The sequence below is a fragment of the Temnothorax nylanderi genome, unplaced genomic scaffold (assembly GCF_030848795.1).
Source record: "Temnothorax nylanderi isolate EJ_2023f unplaced genomic scaffold, tnyl_v1.0 TNYL_tig0018_pilon, whole genome shotgun sequence".
NCBI lineage: Eukaryota > Metazoa > Arthropoda > Insecta > Hymenoptera > Formicidae > Temnothorax > Temnothorax nylanderi.
In genome coordinates, this window is record NW_027249080.1 from 208,763 (window position 1) to 226,786 (window position 18,024).

At 41.9% G+C, this 18,024-nt stretch overlaps 2 protein-coding genes across 6 annotated transcripts in view; both read right to left on the minus strand.

Moving 5' to 3' along the window:
* Elk (Eag-like K[+] channel) overlaps positions 1 to 10,416 on the minus strand; it is a 32,668-nt gene extending 22,252 nt beyond the window's left edge. For 2 of the 5 annotated variants that reach the window (XM_071699312.1, XM_071699309.1), the window contains exons 1-2: positions 4,789 to 5,212; positions 2,492 to 2,602 (exon numbers count right to left, since the gene is read on the minus strand). In XM_071699312.1, the coding sequence (XP_071555413.1) occupies positions 2,492 to 2,567 (76 nt within the window). In that variant the 5' untranslated portion in view covers positions 2,568 to 2,602; positions 4,789 to 5,212. Of the gene's footprint in view, positions 1 to 2,491; positions 2,603 to 4,788; positions 5,214 to 10,331 lie in introns of those variants that run through there. The other 3 variants (XM_071699310.1, XM_071699311.1, XM_071699313.1) reach the window with 3 other exon arrangements.
* A 435-nt stretch (positions 10,417 to 10,851) lies between these two features.
* Nop17l (Nop17 like) lies at positions 10,852 to 15,070 on the minus strand. The gene is made up of 4 exons (XM_071699315.1): positions 14,515 to 15,070; positions 13,140 to 14,339; positions 12,598 to 13,049; positions 10,852 to 12,423 (listed from the first exon to the last, which is right to left on the minus strand). Exons 1-4 carry the CDS (start codon positions 15,037 to 15,039, stop codon positions 12,030 to 12,032), a joined length of 2,571 nt encoding a protein of 856 aa, XP_071555416.1. The 5' UTR covers positions 15,040 to 15,070; the 3' UTR covers positions 10,852 to 12,029.
* Positions 15,071 to 18,024: the final 2,954 nt, after the last annotated feature.

Genomic DNA, 18,024 nt, shown 5'->3' on the forward strand with positions numbered 1-18,024 from the left:
AATACACAATTATGATATGATCAATAATAGCTCGTAATTATATTTGTAACGTTCCACTTTTTTTACAGAACGACGGCTACATTAAACGTAAAAAACTGTGATAAATTTCTATAAATAATTTAAAATGAAACAATATTAATATCTTTTAAAATAGCAGCAATAATAATAGTAGCAGTAATAATAATGCGTACAAAGGGTATTTAGTGAAATGTACAGGTGTTTAAACACATTCATAGATCATATAAAGGTAAACAATGTGCAACAATGTCTTTATTTTGCAATTGATATGCAATAAATGTAATGTAACTTGTATAATAACATTGATATTATTATTTTCCTTTGTTTCTGTGCAAAGAGTTTTCCTATGTAAACAGTAAATATACCGGAATTTCGTGCATTTAATAATAGCCGCGTTTGTCACGAGTGAGATGGCTGCAGTCAGATTTCACAAGTTACACGATACCTTGATGATGACATCGAGCGTAACATATGCGTTTCGGTGGTAACCGAGCAGAAGGATTCTTCGCGCGAATTTATGTGATTGAAATGTACGACTTTGAAAGCAGAATCGATTCGCGTGTCGCCGATGCTGAATTAATATTCTATGTCGACGAGGGAACGAGGCAAAACGCAGGGTCGACGGACGAAGTTTTATCAGGTGTTCTTGGCGAGGGATTATCTAACTGCACGCACAACATGCATCATAATAACGTCGCTATAACAATAGAATGAGAAACACACAATGCGAAATATTTCCAATTTCAAAAGAGCGTACGAGAGGAAATCGCAAAGGAGTAAGAAAATAATTGGTTTTAAAATGCGCAATGACTAGACACTAGAATAAATGAAAGAGGATAAAAATTGCTGAACAAAGAGATATGGAAATATATAAAAGAATAAACGAATAGATCAACAATATGGAGAATATTAATCAATAGATGCGCGCAATAATGCTATGTATAAAGAGTTGAGTACATTAAATTTGCAACCCTTTGCAAAATCGTCGATGAGATTTCTCGGTGTCCTTGACGAAAGAAAAAAACCGCCAATATTTATTAAGGATGCAATTCTAACTGTGATTTGTTTGAAGACGACGACATTGGCGATCCGTCACCTACTTCTTATAATTAGATTTCTCTTACAATAGCTCGAACCAAAGTTTGATGCCGGCACACACAAAGTCTGCGTTTGTTCATTCCCATTGGGAGCTACTGGAAAAATAAAATATATAATACACGTAACGTGTATTATAGATTTTAGTTTCTCAATAGCTCCCAATGTGAATAAACGAACGCAGGCAAAGTTAGGCGTTAACTAACTTGTAGTCTCAGAGGACAGGGGATTCGGGGATTCGTGCGGAGTGATTGAAACGAGACATTGGATACCCAGTGAACACAATGTCCTAAATCGGGACATATGACGTTTTTAAGATATATGCGTGTTGTCTGGGTAACCAATCGTTATGCTGTATCGATAAGCAAATCTGCGAGAATAATCTTGGGAAAATTATCTCTCATGATCTCTTTAAATCGGGCGGCAGCCTTACTGCGGCAACTGCTGCTGGCTCTGAAATTCCGGAAAAAAACACCATTGTACCTTGTAGCAGCCTGAGCTTTTCCCTCGCGAGAGTTTCGAACATAAAATCATGGAAGAAAAAGGACTTGCCCTCAATTCATGCAGCCCCGAGGGCTGCAACGCGCGTTATAATCATGACGCTGCACCATCTGGCCCATCGGCACCGACATCCTACGCCTCTCGCATTGTTAATGTCCCCCCAGTTAATGCCGATGCACGCATCGAGGCATTAGGGAAAGCCGCGTGATACAGGGACATTAGCATTACAGGCTCAGTTGGGGCTGAACGATAAACCTCGACGGATGAAACGCGAAACAGAAAAGGTTTAACCTATACCGTCTATACTAAGCATACCGTCTATAATACGAAGAAGAAAGAGAGAGATATCGATGTATCAACAATATTATTTTGCGCATTACACCTTGTTCCTCGCTAAACGTGTCAATTCGCATATCCTTTCGCAGCACCGACGAATGCCGATGTAAAGCAGCATGAGAACCGTATCGTTTTTTCGTATCCCTAGCAACATGCAGAGAGGACTTATTGTTAGGGGTGCGCAACCCTCGCGTATGGGGATTAAAGTTAATCGAAAAAAGCGACGGTTTCGGCATCCCCGTGGCGGCTTTAGTCCATCGCTTTTTACCTCTTAAAAGAGAAGTTTTACAGAAAAAGTTTTCCTGTGATTTACGAGGGCGGATTAGTTCGCGAATTGTTCGATACTTACAGTGATTACGCGTAAGTAATCCGTTGATTTACGGAAATTAAAAAAGTAGAGGAAGAAGAGTAATTAATATCTGGGTCTTTGTTTTAGGGCAAAATCTTCCCAAAACTTGAGCGGCGTTTGATAATATTGTGACCGTTACGTCGAAGACTTATACTGTGTCGAAGATACAAGTGTAGCAGACAAAAGACTTACGGGTTCCATCGAAGCGAGTTGCGATAGTATCCAAGAAAGTATTCTGCGGAGCGAGGAGGCCCTTCCTGACCGGCATTGGGGCCGCTCCACCGCGCTGTTAAGCGCACGAACCTGTGCAAATGCGTAAATACTATAATTAAATTATTCGCATACATATCACACACCCGCATCGTTTACAAAATTAATTAAATTAACGTATAAAAATGCGAAAATTATTTCGCGATTTTCACGTCTTTTAGCAAAGCTCTTCGGCGAACGTCGAATTTCACCGTTTGTGTTGTGCACAAAGTATTTATGGAAATCTACGATTCATTGAACAATACCGTAAGTCAATGTCATTCGAAGCTCCCTATTACAAGACAAAGTGCCATTGTAACGCGCGTTGCCCGGTTCCGAGCTGATACAATAAATATTTTCTGGTACTATAATCCAATCCCTCTATTTTCCCCTAACCGAGAAATCATTGACCGTCCGCGAATAACCGGGTTATACTATTGCGTCTTGCACATCTCGGAAATATATATGCAAATTGGTTGTGCTCGTTATTACTTTTTCCCTCGGGGTACTCGTGTATTTAGTTAATTAATTATAAATTTTTAATAGAGATAGAAAAACTATACGCATGTGTTTATTCGTAGACATAATAAAAAATAAATCACAAAATTGCTTGCTGATTTTGTGATTCATTAATATAATATATAAATATATATATATATATATATATATATTTATATATACGGCACGTGACGATGTGCCGTGATTTTTAATTTCAGAGGTAGTGCGATAAATGTCAGCGTTATATTATGAAATATCTTGCTAGAACAATTTATTTTAGTTATTGTAGTTTGACGTGTACATTTAATTCAACATAAAACGTTTCAAACTGTCTGTGAACAATGGCTCTTGTGTTATTTGCCAAAATGAAAATTCTATGTAATCTCAGAGAGAGTGAGAGAGAGAGAGAGAGAGAGAGAGAGAGAGAGAGAGAGAGAGAGAGAGAGAGAGAGAGAGAGAGAGAGAGAGAGAGAGACAGAGTACTCTATACAGTCTATACACCTAGAGTAAATCATTCTAGCTTCGTGCGCTGCATGTACACGACGTTCTTTAATGCTTTCAGAACGAAACCTATATAGCTTAATGTTAATTTTTCACTTTTAACGTAGAAACGTGATACAGATTTTCTTTCTTTAGCGTTAATAATAAAAAAATCTTTTGTATTCCTCAAAAAATTTTCCATTTTTTCGAAAGAGCGAGCTCATTATCTATGTTTCATATCTCTTGGATGTGAACGAAAAATATGAGAAGATGTATTATAATAATGTATGTAACGTTACAAATACATGCATCGCGCACGCGTGAAGTGAAATGAAATATATAATATGTAAATCTATAAATTATAATACATGTACAAATCTGTGGAAATTGAAATTTGATAATCAAATCGGCAAAATCGATCTATCATTAAAATAGGCTTCAAGTTATATATAGTGTCTCAAAGTAAACTTATATTTTGCTCGAACCATCGAATGCTTGGTTTATTACTGTGATATATTAAGATGATCGTATTAATTATTTGTATGCCTAATCCGCTAAAATAGATTGAGGCACGAAATACTGAAATCATGTCGGATATCTAAATTTGCACAACGTTTCGCATGATAGATCGCTTGAAATAAGCGGTGTTAATTACTCGTGTATTAAACAAGTTGCATGAAACTATATAAATTACCTGTAAAAGGAGACAATTTTATCTAACTAAAAAGCGTTTACTCTTTAACGATTTAAAAATAATAAAACTTTTGAACGCGATAATGCTCAAGAGAATTATATTATTTCGTAATAGCAATGGAAAAAGGACTTATTTAAATTGCTTATAATATAAAGTAATGTTCTATTTTGCGCCGAAATGAAACGGTAGAATGAGTATCATTTATTTAACGAAAAAAATATTCTCCTTCACCAACAGGTTGTTCCATTCATTCGCGAGAAATTAGAACCCTTTTACAAAATTCACAATATTCTCCTCATTATTAATTGAATTATTAATCTATGTACATCACGTTATATTTAATAAAATATATAATATAATAACTGTAATATATTTGTAACATCAATCATAACATTATTAATTCCACGATTATTAATTATTAAATAAGGAATCGTCTCTCTACACATCTACTTCGTATAAAAACCCTCGGAACATATCAAATGGCACGTACTTTCGTTCCTGTCGCTTTTTAGCGACGTGGATAATTTAATAGGAACTTTGACGGGCTTCCGTCCCCGATGATACCGACCTTGTCGAGAAAGCGATTAACCCGCTCACTGATCGAGCATCTTCGAACCACCACCACCGATCTATATCCACACCGATTCTCTCTTCGTGTCACCCCCTTCGCTCCGAGTTTAAGGGACGTTCGCGCCTCGTCCGTCAAGTTCGATGCACTCGAGAGATGCGGCACTCGGAGAGATCGGCATCGGCCAGCGATTACCAGCAGCTCGGGGTGCGCACCGGCCGCGCGAATCGTTCGCTGGCGATCGCGTAACTGATCGAGAGCCGAGGGGAGAGATTCCGTCTATCCTGATGGCCCGGGCTCCTGGCTGACTTGCGCCCCTCGCACCGAAGCGCAACATGTGGTAAACCGTGGGAAGGTAACAGACACACGCGTCCTAGGCGTAGGTGAAGGCACGAGCGCGTACCTCCGATAAGTGTGCACCCCCCCGCGACGTCCCGCGACGCCCAGCGGTACCCCACGCTCTCCGCCACCGACCGCCGTAGGGTTGTGCGCGCGCGCGCGCACACACACACCGCCTATTTGCGCGCGCGCGCGCACGTACATCTCAAAATCTGATACGGTCTTTAGTCGAGATGGTCGAGTTCGACACTCGAAGGTTTTTTCCGGTTTGGGTGGTTTCTTTTTTAATTCTTCGAGCTTTTTCGGTCGACAGGCCAATGGCCCACCCGAATCGAGTGCCACGTGCAATTTTATCGTACTTAATACAAGCAGACTTTTAATAATCCTTTCGCAGAACTGTTATCATTTAAATTGTTATATAAAGACGTAGGTATAGGCATCGTACAATTTGCATAATTATGTATGATTGAGATCGACGGCGAATATAACTTTTTCGGGAGAAAATCCGAATATTGGAACGAAGATCGACGCGGGTCTTATCGCCAAGTTAAAACAAAATCCCATCATACCCGACACTGACGGATCACCGTAGAAGCTTTCCTCTCTTAAACACGGCCACAAATTGGCATATCCGTTATTTCGTTCACGTCGAAGCGGCGCCTATCTGACCAAACATTTCCACTCCGCAAAGAATGCGTCCCGTGTTGAATATATTTTCGTTCGCTTCAGTCCGCTTTATGACACGCGTTATGGCGCTTTTGACGCACGGCTCTAAGCTTACCTTATCTTTTCAAGGTCGAAACGTTGGGAGAGAACGTGCTCTGCAGCCGGGAAAATCGCATTTCTCAGCTGCAGCCTTTTAAACGCGCGTCTTAAAACTTGGGCTTCGACTCACGTACGTATATAGAACGTATATAGAACGAATTACCATACGCATGACGGGAATGATTTAAAAACGTAAAAAAATATATTCCGCAGTGGTAAAGATCGGCGCTTTTTTTCGTGATGGAAAGGCCGTTCGTGCGCCGCGCCGCGCCGCGCCGCGCCGCATCGCGGTCTATATTGAATAAAACGTTGCTGCAGGTCAGTTTGATGGTATTGTATAACGCGCTCGTACCGAGGAGGGTCGATGACTGTATTCGCGTGCTAGTCCTTCATGAACAGGCCGCGCAATCTGCAAGCGTTCCCGATATAGATCTCCGTCGCAAAAAAAAGTTCACGGGGGCGGGCTCGATTTTAACCGGCAACTAAGTTATTTTAAATCTTAATATATAGAACTCGCGGTTGATAACATCGAAATTGGCCGCTGCTGCGAGAAACTGACGCAGGGGCTATATCTTATTACGTCGAGTTACGGCGAAGCTATATCTTCCACAAATCAAACGCTAAAGCTTTCCCCAGATACGTGTGTGCGCGCCCGCGGGTTTCCGCTGAATTAAACTCAATATACATCCGTCTTACGATCTGCCGCGCGCGGTATCCGTTCCCGGAAACTGAAATCGGAACGTTTGGGTTAATCAAGAACGATGGTCGGTCGGCGGCCGGGTGTCGTTACCCCCAGAAATGGATGTTTATCCATCAGGTCGTCGCCTCATACATCGTTCTCGAAGAGTGATACATCGTCGAGCGTCGTCACGTCGTATAATATGTCGAACAGAGAGAGAAAGAGAGAGGAGGAGAGAATTTTGAAGAAACCGCTACGCTCAGCTGCACAACCGCGGTCTAAGAATACCACCTTCGACTACTTCGCGATTATAAAGCTGCGACCTAATTTTAAAAGCTGCGTTTCCGAAGCGGCCGTGTCGCGCCGAGCCGCCAGGCGATACCGGCCTACGGTTAAAGCCCGTCTACTTTGCGGAGGGATTAACGCTGGGAAGCGATAAGGTAAACGCTTGCAGTAATTCCGCTCCGTCTACCTCGCGCTTGTCATTCTGATGCTTTTTATAGGCACTCGCGACGCAACGTCTCTTCGAAATTAAAAAAGCTCCCGCTATGTAATAAAATAATGATTCCTTACGCGTTATCTGTAGTCTTCCCTGATTATACGTCGTCTGCCTTCCGTATTTCGTGAATTGAATTACATTTGTCTGTCACAATCGTTTCTCCAACCGATTCTTTCCGGACTAATGAGAGCTGTCAGACGTACCGTAAATAGTAAATTTAAACACAAATACCGCATTAACAGCGCTACAAAGAAAGTGGTAAAAAAAAAATTCTCCAAACAATGGAAGAGGATCGTCAGTGTTAGTGGGTTATCCGGACAGCGCAGACTGCGCGTAGTTACGAAGCACGGGGTCCATATAATCGATACTCTAGTACTTCGAATGTCTCCGCGGACAGATACGAAGGCGAGAACGAGAAAGGCCAGGAGCGAGAAACGGGATGAAAAACGAGACCGGATGAAACACGGCACGCTTGCTGTTCTATTTAATAGCCGAACGGATAAAAAGTCATTGGCACGAACGACTGGACGACGTTAACGAGTTTCATCTTTTACGATTTGTTCGTAGTTTTAATTGTTCTCTCTGTCTTTATGCTACCGCTCGCGCGCCTCTCTCGCAACAATAAATCTTTTATATACCTTTCGCTATACTGAGCGATTTAATCGCCAGCGATATTTACGGGTCAACGATTTTATCCATTTTACAATACGATGAAATATGGTATAATATAGTACAATTTAGTTCACCACTCTGTGTTAATTAGTAACTATCATTAACAAAATATTTATAAGAATATTTAGCATTACTTTTATATATATATATTTAGACAAGACAATATTTTAGACTTTATTTAGACAATATTTCACACTTATAGATCTTAAGTGCTTTTCGGCTAGAAATTGTGACATTTCCGTGAAGTGAAACTCTTTCAAATGTAAGACTCTGCTGCGTGGTAGGGCATGTGTGCCATAAATTTCAAACTGCCAAGGCGGTAATACGAACAGATACGGAACCTCATGCATTATTCAAGGAAAAACAGAAAGGTAAAAGACGGCGCGATACGAAGGGATGCGTAAAATCTCAGAAAATAGAGTTGCGTTCGAAATAATCGCGTTATTTGTTTACAAAATCGCGGGGATATTGACGCGCCCGTTCTTACGGAAAGGCAGAAATCCTCTGACCGCGCACACAATCGTATGATTACGACGTAATGAATCACATTCCTAGAATGTATTTGGTGTACATTGAAATTAGCGGTCTCAGGGAAATAGATTAGCGGTTCCAAACGAATTAAGCGAGAAATACTGGGACAACCTCGCGTCGCCCGGGTGACGAGTTGCAAGATTAGTTGCTAGTGTAGTCGGCCTAACGCGATTCTCGATTTTGCGAGATTAGGCGCTTATCGATGCGTATATGGGAAATGCACATTTGCTCCGATAAATTGTGCATAAATTCATGAGCCAAGGCATTAATGACTCTGTGTGTACAAGAGCGTTCCGAGCGACGCGAGGGTACCATAATGGTGACTTCGATCAAACACCGATTACCTTAATCGGTGATTAATTTATCAACTAGTACCTGTATATGGAAAAGAAAAGATTAGATTAAGAACAGTAAATTATACAGTCAGAAGTTTTGCTTTACGCAATTCTGTCAATTAATCCGGGCAATTAAACGGGCCTGATTTCTTTTTGCCTAAATGGTCACCTGGGATAATTTTTACACCCCAATTAAAAGTCATTGTTATTAATTACATATTAGATATTTTTAATCGTTCTATAATTTATTAATATTTGAGGACAATATGTATATAGATCTTTTGAAAAAAGTAAGGAGAAACCAAAAAAATATTTAAAGAACGACAGAAGCACATTGAAATTATTGTGACGTGAGCTTAATTTTTTTCGATACTGAGGTATAAAAATCACACCCCAGGCATCCGTTTCCGGGTTAAATCGAGTTAATTAATAACCGGAGTTCGAAGTCGTTCTGAGAGGCTAAAACGGATGGACTATATAGCGCCAGGAAGGACCAGATTCACCTCCGTCTTTCAACGAGACGAGGCTTCCGACTTGGTCGCTTCTTATCGCTCCTCGCTATCGTAATTCACCCTGGTTGAAGTAGCACGGTTCGAGATAACGCGTAACGATCGTTCACCATCGGTCTTTATCTACGTTGGTGCGCGGGCCATCGATATCTCGCCGTGTGTGCCCAATCTCGAAACCGTGTTACGCGGGCCGACGAGCGGTCGCGTCCTTAATATCGCCACCCCCTCCCACCCCCGTTCTACCTGCGTTCGCCAAGCGGCGAATGGTGCCAGGTGCAACGACTGGCCGACGTAGACCGACATTAAAACGCTGCCGCATTGCCGATGTCGTGCCGGCCGTAACCGCGGCACGCGGGGTACGTGTCCTTTCTCTCTCGTTCTTCAACCTCTCCGTCTCTATACCTCCTCCCTCGCTCGTGCACCCTCGGTACACAGGCCACCGACTTTCTGAACCTTAAGGGGTGGACGGCTTATCGACCTGATGTTGCCAGTCAGGCCTACCACCCTTAATCCCGTGTATACTTCAATCACATGTTGTTCCGATAAGCACTCGGAAATTAGGCCTCGCTATTTCTACGTTATCCTTCTTGGCGTCGGGCAAACATCTCTCCGGCTGATTCAGCCGGTAGGCCGCCGCCGCCTTCGAGATGGATAGCTATATAAACATTATCATCTTGACGAAAAGAACCCCTAGATGAACAATTTTCGAGACATTACAGGGGATTTTATTGCAAAACCCATGAGGATCCGCTTGTGGGGGGCTAGTCGAGTTTTCGTGATAAAAATTGTTTAGAGAGTCTCGTTTCAATCATTTGGAATGTATCAAACTGATGATTGAGAATTTTACTATAAGTTTTTTGTAATAAGAATACAGCAAATAAATATCGCAGAGTGAAAGATATCCCTCGTTAAAGCGCCTCATCAAATATCGCGTAAAGCTATCCGTTCCTCAAGATCACCTTTCTCGCCGCGCCATTTCCCGCCCCGTCGCCGCGTAGCAACGGGCAACCCAGTTGAAACGAACCGCCGCCGCCGCCGCAGTGACGACAACGACAACGACAACGACGACAATAAACGACGATGGGATCGCGCGATCGCGCGAAATTGGAGCGTCGCGTTCGCGTGGATCGCCGCGCCGAGTCCCCCCTTTCCTGATGGTACATCAATAGGAATAATACGGGGAAGTGCGCGGCGATGCGGCGAGAGATACGTACAGGTAGACCGGAGACCGGGGGAGTTTAACGACCTTACAACCCTCGCAAGTAGCGGGATCGATGGTCTCGGAACTCCGGGGGCGAACTCTCATCCGTGGCTCGGAGCTCGCGGCCCGGTCGCTTCCGCCGCCGTGGGCCGTGTCCTACTTTCATCACGGTTCGCCGTCGCGCCCGTTGTTGCCCCCTGGTCCTGCTTTTCACATCGTGTCACGGCATTGCACGACCCGACACCCCGACGGTCGCCCGACGTTTCGCGGATACGCGCCGTGACACACGATCGACGTGGTTTCTGCATTCACTATGTTCGGCTCGACTGAAGAACCTGATCCGCTTCCGGTTTAATTTAAAAGTACAATGTTATTAATGCAGAATCACTGACGGATATATATATATATTTTTTAAATAAGAGAATTTGTTAATTAAAATTTTCAAATATAGGAATGATCCTTTCATATTTGAGCACTTCCTTAAATATTGCGCTACTAGCTTAATAAACCGAAAAATATATCTCACCTATGAAAACATTTTGTGTGTCTGTTTATTTCATTCTTGCGTTATATCATTACAGGCATATACTGTTGCGTGAACGTATTAATTTATGTGGGTTGCTTATCAGTAAAAATCTTTAAACATGGTATATAATATAGGAATGAAATGTGCTAAGAGCGCAGATATGTAAATATTTTCCGTCGATCAGATCAAAATAACTTATATACAATTTTAATTACAAAATATCGACATATAATATGTAAAATCGATAAATATTTCAATTTTTTCTCTCATCCAACAAAAAACATTTTTTTTTTAAATAGACAACTTTCAATATTTTTACAACATGACTCAGATAACATTAGGCATCGAAAATTCCGTGTCACGTGATTAGCAATTTTCGAAGCAAAACCATATTTACTTTTGTTATCATACATATCATAATCTTTTGGCAAGCGCTCATTGCAATACTAATGCATCTGTATACATGTGCTAACTCTTGGCGCAAGCATTGTATATGTTACGATGTGTACATTGCACATACTTTTGCATAAAATCATGCGATATGATGTCCATTAAAATTGTATGTATACCTCTATTAAAGTATTTGCGATTTATCATTTGATTATTCTTGATTTAATCAAGCGTAATCTGTGAGTAAAAATTACATACGTTATACGGCAGTAATATTTATCATGCATGAAAAAGGAACATGTATCTCTTTTCTTGGCAGATTCATTAAATCCATCCAATGGCGATGTAATCAGTTTTCTTGAAGATTCCAATTAAAAATATCTTACCGTGTTGCCATTATCTACGTATTTTAATACGAATATTTTCCGAGTTAAGGTATAATTTTTATATTAAGCAAAGCTCTATTTCTTTTTATGGATTTACGGTATTAGAAGCTACTCTTAATGCTTCGCTTATCATTAATTAAAGTCAAATATTTAAATAAATTAATAATTTTGATTTGCCATGTTTCCTTGGTTACTACTTCTACACTAATAACTCACGAGAAAATTATTCCCATCTAAATAGTTTTTGATACTAAATCATAAAATAGTTTGCAACGTTATACATATGTAAATTTACGGTATTATCATTGAGTTGCCAGTTACCAGTTACTAAGTTACTAAAAAATCGCAATAACATCCTCGATCGCGTCTATCACATACTTATTATGCATAATTACCTTGTAGTTCACGTTTACATATCAAGATCAAATATCAGATCATTCTTAAATTCCAATTGAACTGCATCTTTCGTGGCTTTAGTCGAGATATCGGCTTGAACATCTTCGGTGGGTTTTTCTTCAAAGCTAGATTTACGCTTATGCGAAGAATGTTTGTCATCGGCGTTCGATTTTGTGATTTCTATGTTGGCGGTTCTTTGTTGCTGCGAATGTTTGTCTCGAGCAAGTATGGGTTTCACGTTGTCAGAAGCTTCCTCATTCGGCGAACGTTTATAATCTACTTTATATTTGTCACGCTCTTCGGTTTCAGAATTCTCACTTTCGCTTAGTCGGCGATCATGCGCGCGTTTCTTGTTGCGCAGTTTACGTTGGTTCTTCTTTCGCTGTCCAAGAATACTCGAATTAGACCTGAAAAAAAGAAAAATAACAAATTATGCAAATAAGTTTATTGGTATTGCTTGTAAAAGACTGCAGTTGCGAAATCATAAGGCAAAATTATGTTTATATATTACTTTTTCTCTCTTAAGATAATTAAGAATAATTCTTAATTAAACGTATAGATTATTCTTTGTCACATAATACCTAAATAACTGCCGCGAAACTACATCGTTAAACCGTACAGTCTTCTTTAAACTGGAACAATCCGATTCAGAATTGATATCGTGTACGGAATCGTAATGATCATAATGATAATCTGTACACGATGCAGGTAGACTATTTTCGTCGGCGCTCGATTCGGACATGGAACGCGAGAAATCGCGAGCGCGACGTGACTTTAATATTCCTTTCGAGTGCCTCGCACTACTACCACTGCTATTGCTTGCCAATTCATCTCCGCTGCTTTCCGAGACTGATCTGGCTTTCTCAATGACGTGCTTCTTCTCCTGCCGCCGTTTCACGACTCTTGCGTTTGCTTCATGCTCCTCTTCGTCATCAGAATCCTGCTGATTTGGACAAATATTTATAACGACACCGTCATCTTGCGGCTGTACAGAAATTTGCCTTTCCACCTGAGATTCGTCTTTCGGAGAGGACTGTAAAAATATTTTATTTATTATAGATAATGTATATAACGCTCTCTCTATTATGTTCTTTTTGTTATGCAATATATTTAAATGTTTTACCATTAATTCTTTAAACTTGTTCGTAAATGACGCTGCTGTTGGAAGATCTTTCCCCTCCATGAACTCTGTGTCCACTCCAACGAAATATTGTGCTATGTTCTCAATATCCTTTACTGTGATGCTAAATACAACATTATTATCCCATGGTTCAATTGTAAGAGTTTCCGGCTCGACACAGCCGTCTCCTATTTTAAGACACAGTGAATAATATTGAGGAAAAAATCCAGCACCCATAGATGTTAACAAGACATGTATCCCTACATTATTATCTAAAATTTTGTGGCGTATCCCACTCGGATTCACATTTTTTACATTTATAACAATGGCTAATTGATTATTGTAAATGTTACAGGTATAAGGAGGAAGATTGTACTTAATATTAGGATTTATAAATGCATCAGCTGTTTCGATCGTTTTACTAGTCCGTAAAGCAGTATCTTCACACTTATCTGTTACTTCACTCGGTTTATTCAATTCTTTATCTTTGCACGCGTTTTTAAACTCTTCCACTAGTTTTATTTTGTTATTAGATAAGTCTTTTTCGTCATCCTCGGACGTTACTAATACAGCACTGTTTTGATCGCTATCACCCCCGTTATCTGCCCTATCGGTTTCATCTACCGGCATCGATGGCGGAATGACTGGTAAAGTTACGATTAATTTTTTGTACTTTGGATCAAATTTAGCATTCCCCCTATCTCCGTCCACGCGACATGGTATTGGGAGATTCAGGAAATACTTTGCAGGGTTCTCGCTTTTCAAAGTAAGAGACCGTTCGTGTATATCGAGCGTCGCATCGTCAGCACTCTTCAACAGGGGCAGATGTATGGTAATCACTATTCTTTTAGGGACTGTGGCAAACATCCTTGCGTCTCGGTTTAAAGCAAAATCTTCCATTTCCACATCGGACTGATGTTTTATGGTATACGTAGGAGTAGTGTATTTTTCATCCACAGGCTTCTGTTGCTTGTCCTTGTAATAAGTGGTGGTCGGCGGGGCACGTTGCGGCTTCTCCTCCCTCTGCTTCAAATGGCTCTCGCGACTCTCGTCGTAACTCGACATTATCTTCTGATAGATCTCTGGTTCTATGTCCAGCGGTTCTGTTGGTGGCGTTTCCGAAGGTTTTCTGATCACTGTGGGATGTGTCATTCCTTTAAAGCTGATCTTGGGAAACTTCAGATTCTTCCTGTCCAGCTTCACCTGGCGAGACGCAGAAAAGTACGTGTTAGAAACAGAGAAAGTAAAATTTCAGCGCAAAGGTTTAGACCAGGCCTGAGCAACTTCAAGCTCCAGAGAGTCACGATACTTCTCCCTTTTTCCCGACTCTCCGTGGATGAAAAGGGAGAAGTGTCGTGGTTCTGACACTTAGATATACCTTGAAGTTACTCTCCACGCCGTCCATCGCCGTGTTATTGACAATCTCGCGGAATCGCGAGTTCTTGGACGCCAGGTAGATGGTGTCCGGATGGAAGACCACGTCGTACACCACGCATCGCACATTCTTCTTGTCAAGGTCATAACGGGGCGGTATCAGGGTGTACGGGATGGACCACTGCAGGCCGCGGTGGCCCTGTTCATATGAAGGCTGGCTGGTGGGCCGCGCGACAACCTCGTTCTTGCTGATGTTCAAGAAGCACTTCCTGTCGCCGTCCACGCTGGTCTTAATGACGTAACCGGGCTCGGGGTTAACGAACGTCACGTCTACGCCCCGCTCCTTCTCGAGTTGGGTGATCTCTTTCTCGTAGATCTTTCGGTTGTCCGGGTCGGTCACCTCTTCCGCGTATTCGATCAGCAGCTTGCGAAACTCCTCCTTCTTCAGGCAGTCGGTTATGTTTCTCAGTTCCTCGCGCGACACGTCGAAATCCTCCCAATCATTTCTACGCCGCTCGTACACGTCCATCTTATGTTGCGCGTGTTTACAAATAGACCCGTCGGTAGAAAGATATCGCGAAGAGCGTGACACGTGGATCGCGGCGCCACCGCACCGGCCGGTCCCGGCACCGGCTTGCACTGCGCCCGTTCGATCACTTTCCTATCGTCGAGGAATTCCTCCTCGCTCCTTCAAATGCGCAAATCTGTCGAGAACGGATTTTGCAAAAGCAAACGTCCGCTACGTATTTCAGCGGAACAGCGGAAATCTGACAGAATCTGTCAACGGGACCGATTGACAGATTGGCAGACTGACTGCGGGAACCGAACCAGAGTCTATCATTTTGTAATTATAATTTAACGATATATTTTATCGTTAATTAAATCGTTACAAAATTCTGATAGATTCTGCTTGATTTCTTACAATCGGATGCCGTCAGATCACTGTTGACAGATTCTATTCTGTGGATCTTATTTAATGCGGACGCAGTTGATGCTAAATCTGCTGGAAATTTGCTATAGTACACTGTTAAAAATTTGCTCGCTCGAGTGGAGTTTTTGCTTTTCTTATTTCCTCACGGGAGATTCGAGTCGGTCAAATACCCGTATACTGCAATGGTTAATCCAGCGGGATATCTGAACTGGATGTCTCAAAGTGACACGATCACTTGAGATGTGGCCGATGTGGGAAATGTGGAATTGGGGGCTTTAACACGCGCGCGATTGAGATTTAATTGCAATTTTTCCAATCTCGCACGTATGCGAGAAAATATAAAGAAAAAAAATAGCTCTTTGGGACAAATAAAAATATATTAAACTATTTTATGTTACCTTATTTTACCATAGTGGTTAGTGTTGACCACTTACCTTTATCGGATCGTATCCAATCTTCTTTCTTCGGGCTAGATTGGACAATTACCTTTGTCACTCCTGGCCATATACAATCTGGTCGCATTTCGACACCAGATCAAAGAGAAGGAGAAAAATTCCTTCCATTTTCGGATCATTATCATCACCGAAAGATAATATTACGTTCGATTCGAATTACGCGCGAGCATCGATTGTATCAAAAAATGTACAACAAAAAGTTAATTTAAAAAAATATGTATATATATTAATTTATAAAAACTAACTGCAACAACATTGAACATTGAACAATGTTTCTATCGCTAATTCCGTTATTTATTTAAGAATATTGAATAACCGTTTCTTTGTGACCCGTTCTTTCAATTTGAAATCGTAATCAAGTACAAAACAAATTTTACTTCGCGTTATATGAATATCTCAATTATATCCCGCAAAAAATTTTGAAATTTTGTAATGTAGACTCAGCCCTCTTTTTCCTTACCAAGCACGACACGAGAAATGAATCGAGTGTCCAGACATGGCGGGACGAGCGATTATCAGCCGCGAATATCGCAACGAAACTGCAAATAATTCACAATTGCCGTACATACCTTCGCCTCGACGTCTCCGGCTCGGGCGATTCGCACGGCACATTTATTCCGACACTCGATTCACTTGCAAATTGTTGAACGCGTACGGCGCGTACTCGCGTAGTCGATTCTGTCGATTATTCCCGCGGCCCGCGAAACGTGGAAGCAGGTGTGCCAATCGCAGGAACGAGTGCGTTCCGAATAACACAGTACCACAGCACGGAGCACGGCGACGGGCGCGCGCGGAGCACAAACACTTCACACCTGCTGGTCCAAGACTGCGTTAACTTCCACAGGTAACGGTACTCCGAGCGTCGACGGAAACAAGTGGCAAGGCAGCTCACCGACAAAAATAATCGGCCGCGCGGCGAGTTTGAACGTACGCCGCTTTCGAATTCAACGATCGCGCCGCGGCGCCGTGGCCGCCCGCGCCGGCGGCTCGGAGCGGCCGAACGTGATTGGCCGGATCTGGGGGCTCGACTCGCGAGCCAATCGCGTTCGACGTATATCACGACTCACCCGACTGTGCGGCGGCGGCGGCGCGCGGCCCGCGCCGGGCGTGCGCAAGCAAGTAATACGTAAACACGTTGAACGGTTGAACGGTGCGAGACGTTGTCGCTCTCGTGTAATTCCTTTCTCGTAAACGAAAAGAAATCCGGTTACGGGGTGTCGCAAAGTGAACGTACGCCGAATATTCCGTTTTTTCCTGTGTCGAGTGAAACGAGTGGGATGCTGTCGCTGGGCGAAATGTATGCTGAACGCCGTGCTGGACGCCCGCACCGTGCGTATCACCTTCCCGGCTGTGATTTGGCGGATCTCCTGCAGTGCTCCGTGATCGGTGAGTAAATTTTACACGAGAAATAAATGTTTCGAGGCGCGATACATCCGAATCTTAATGGAATCGTTGTCTCGCGTGTCGCAGGGAGACGATAACCTCGAAGTTCGCGTCTCTCGTCTCCGTCTCGATTTCTACTCCGAATAAGTGACTCGCGTGGGAAAAGGCTTCAATAAATAGCTTGAATTTCTCGTTAAGCGTGTTAACTTTAAGAAAATTAACGTTAAATTGTATCGTTCGTAAAAACTTGCTCGCGATCGTTCGCAGCGTGATAATCGCGCATACAATAAAAGATGAACCATCGCCGCCAAGATACTTAAAAATTATAAAGCATTCTCTGTTGCTTGTTCTCCAATTATTATTCGTTTTGCTTAAAAAATTTATTTTCCATAAACGAGCCTATTGTTTCGCATTTCATGAAAAACGTAATAATAAAATGTTTCGCAAAATGTTAGAGCAAAACCGTGCAAAATTCCGCGTGATCGTCACATTAAATTAATTATATGCGCAAGCACGTAAAATACATTGAAAGGAACGTGAGAGAAAGAGAAGACCTCGAAGTAAATCGTTTTATTTTTTTTAGACGTGGACTCCTGTAAAAATTATTTCACAAAGCGCTAAATATTTTCGAACAGCTCAGGTGTCCCATAACGAGCGTAACATTTTTTCTTTAATTTTTGGTTTCTCGTAGAAAATCATTTTGCTATGAAACAGAATTATCAAAGATTGTGAACGTAACGTGTTA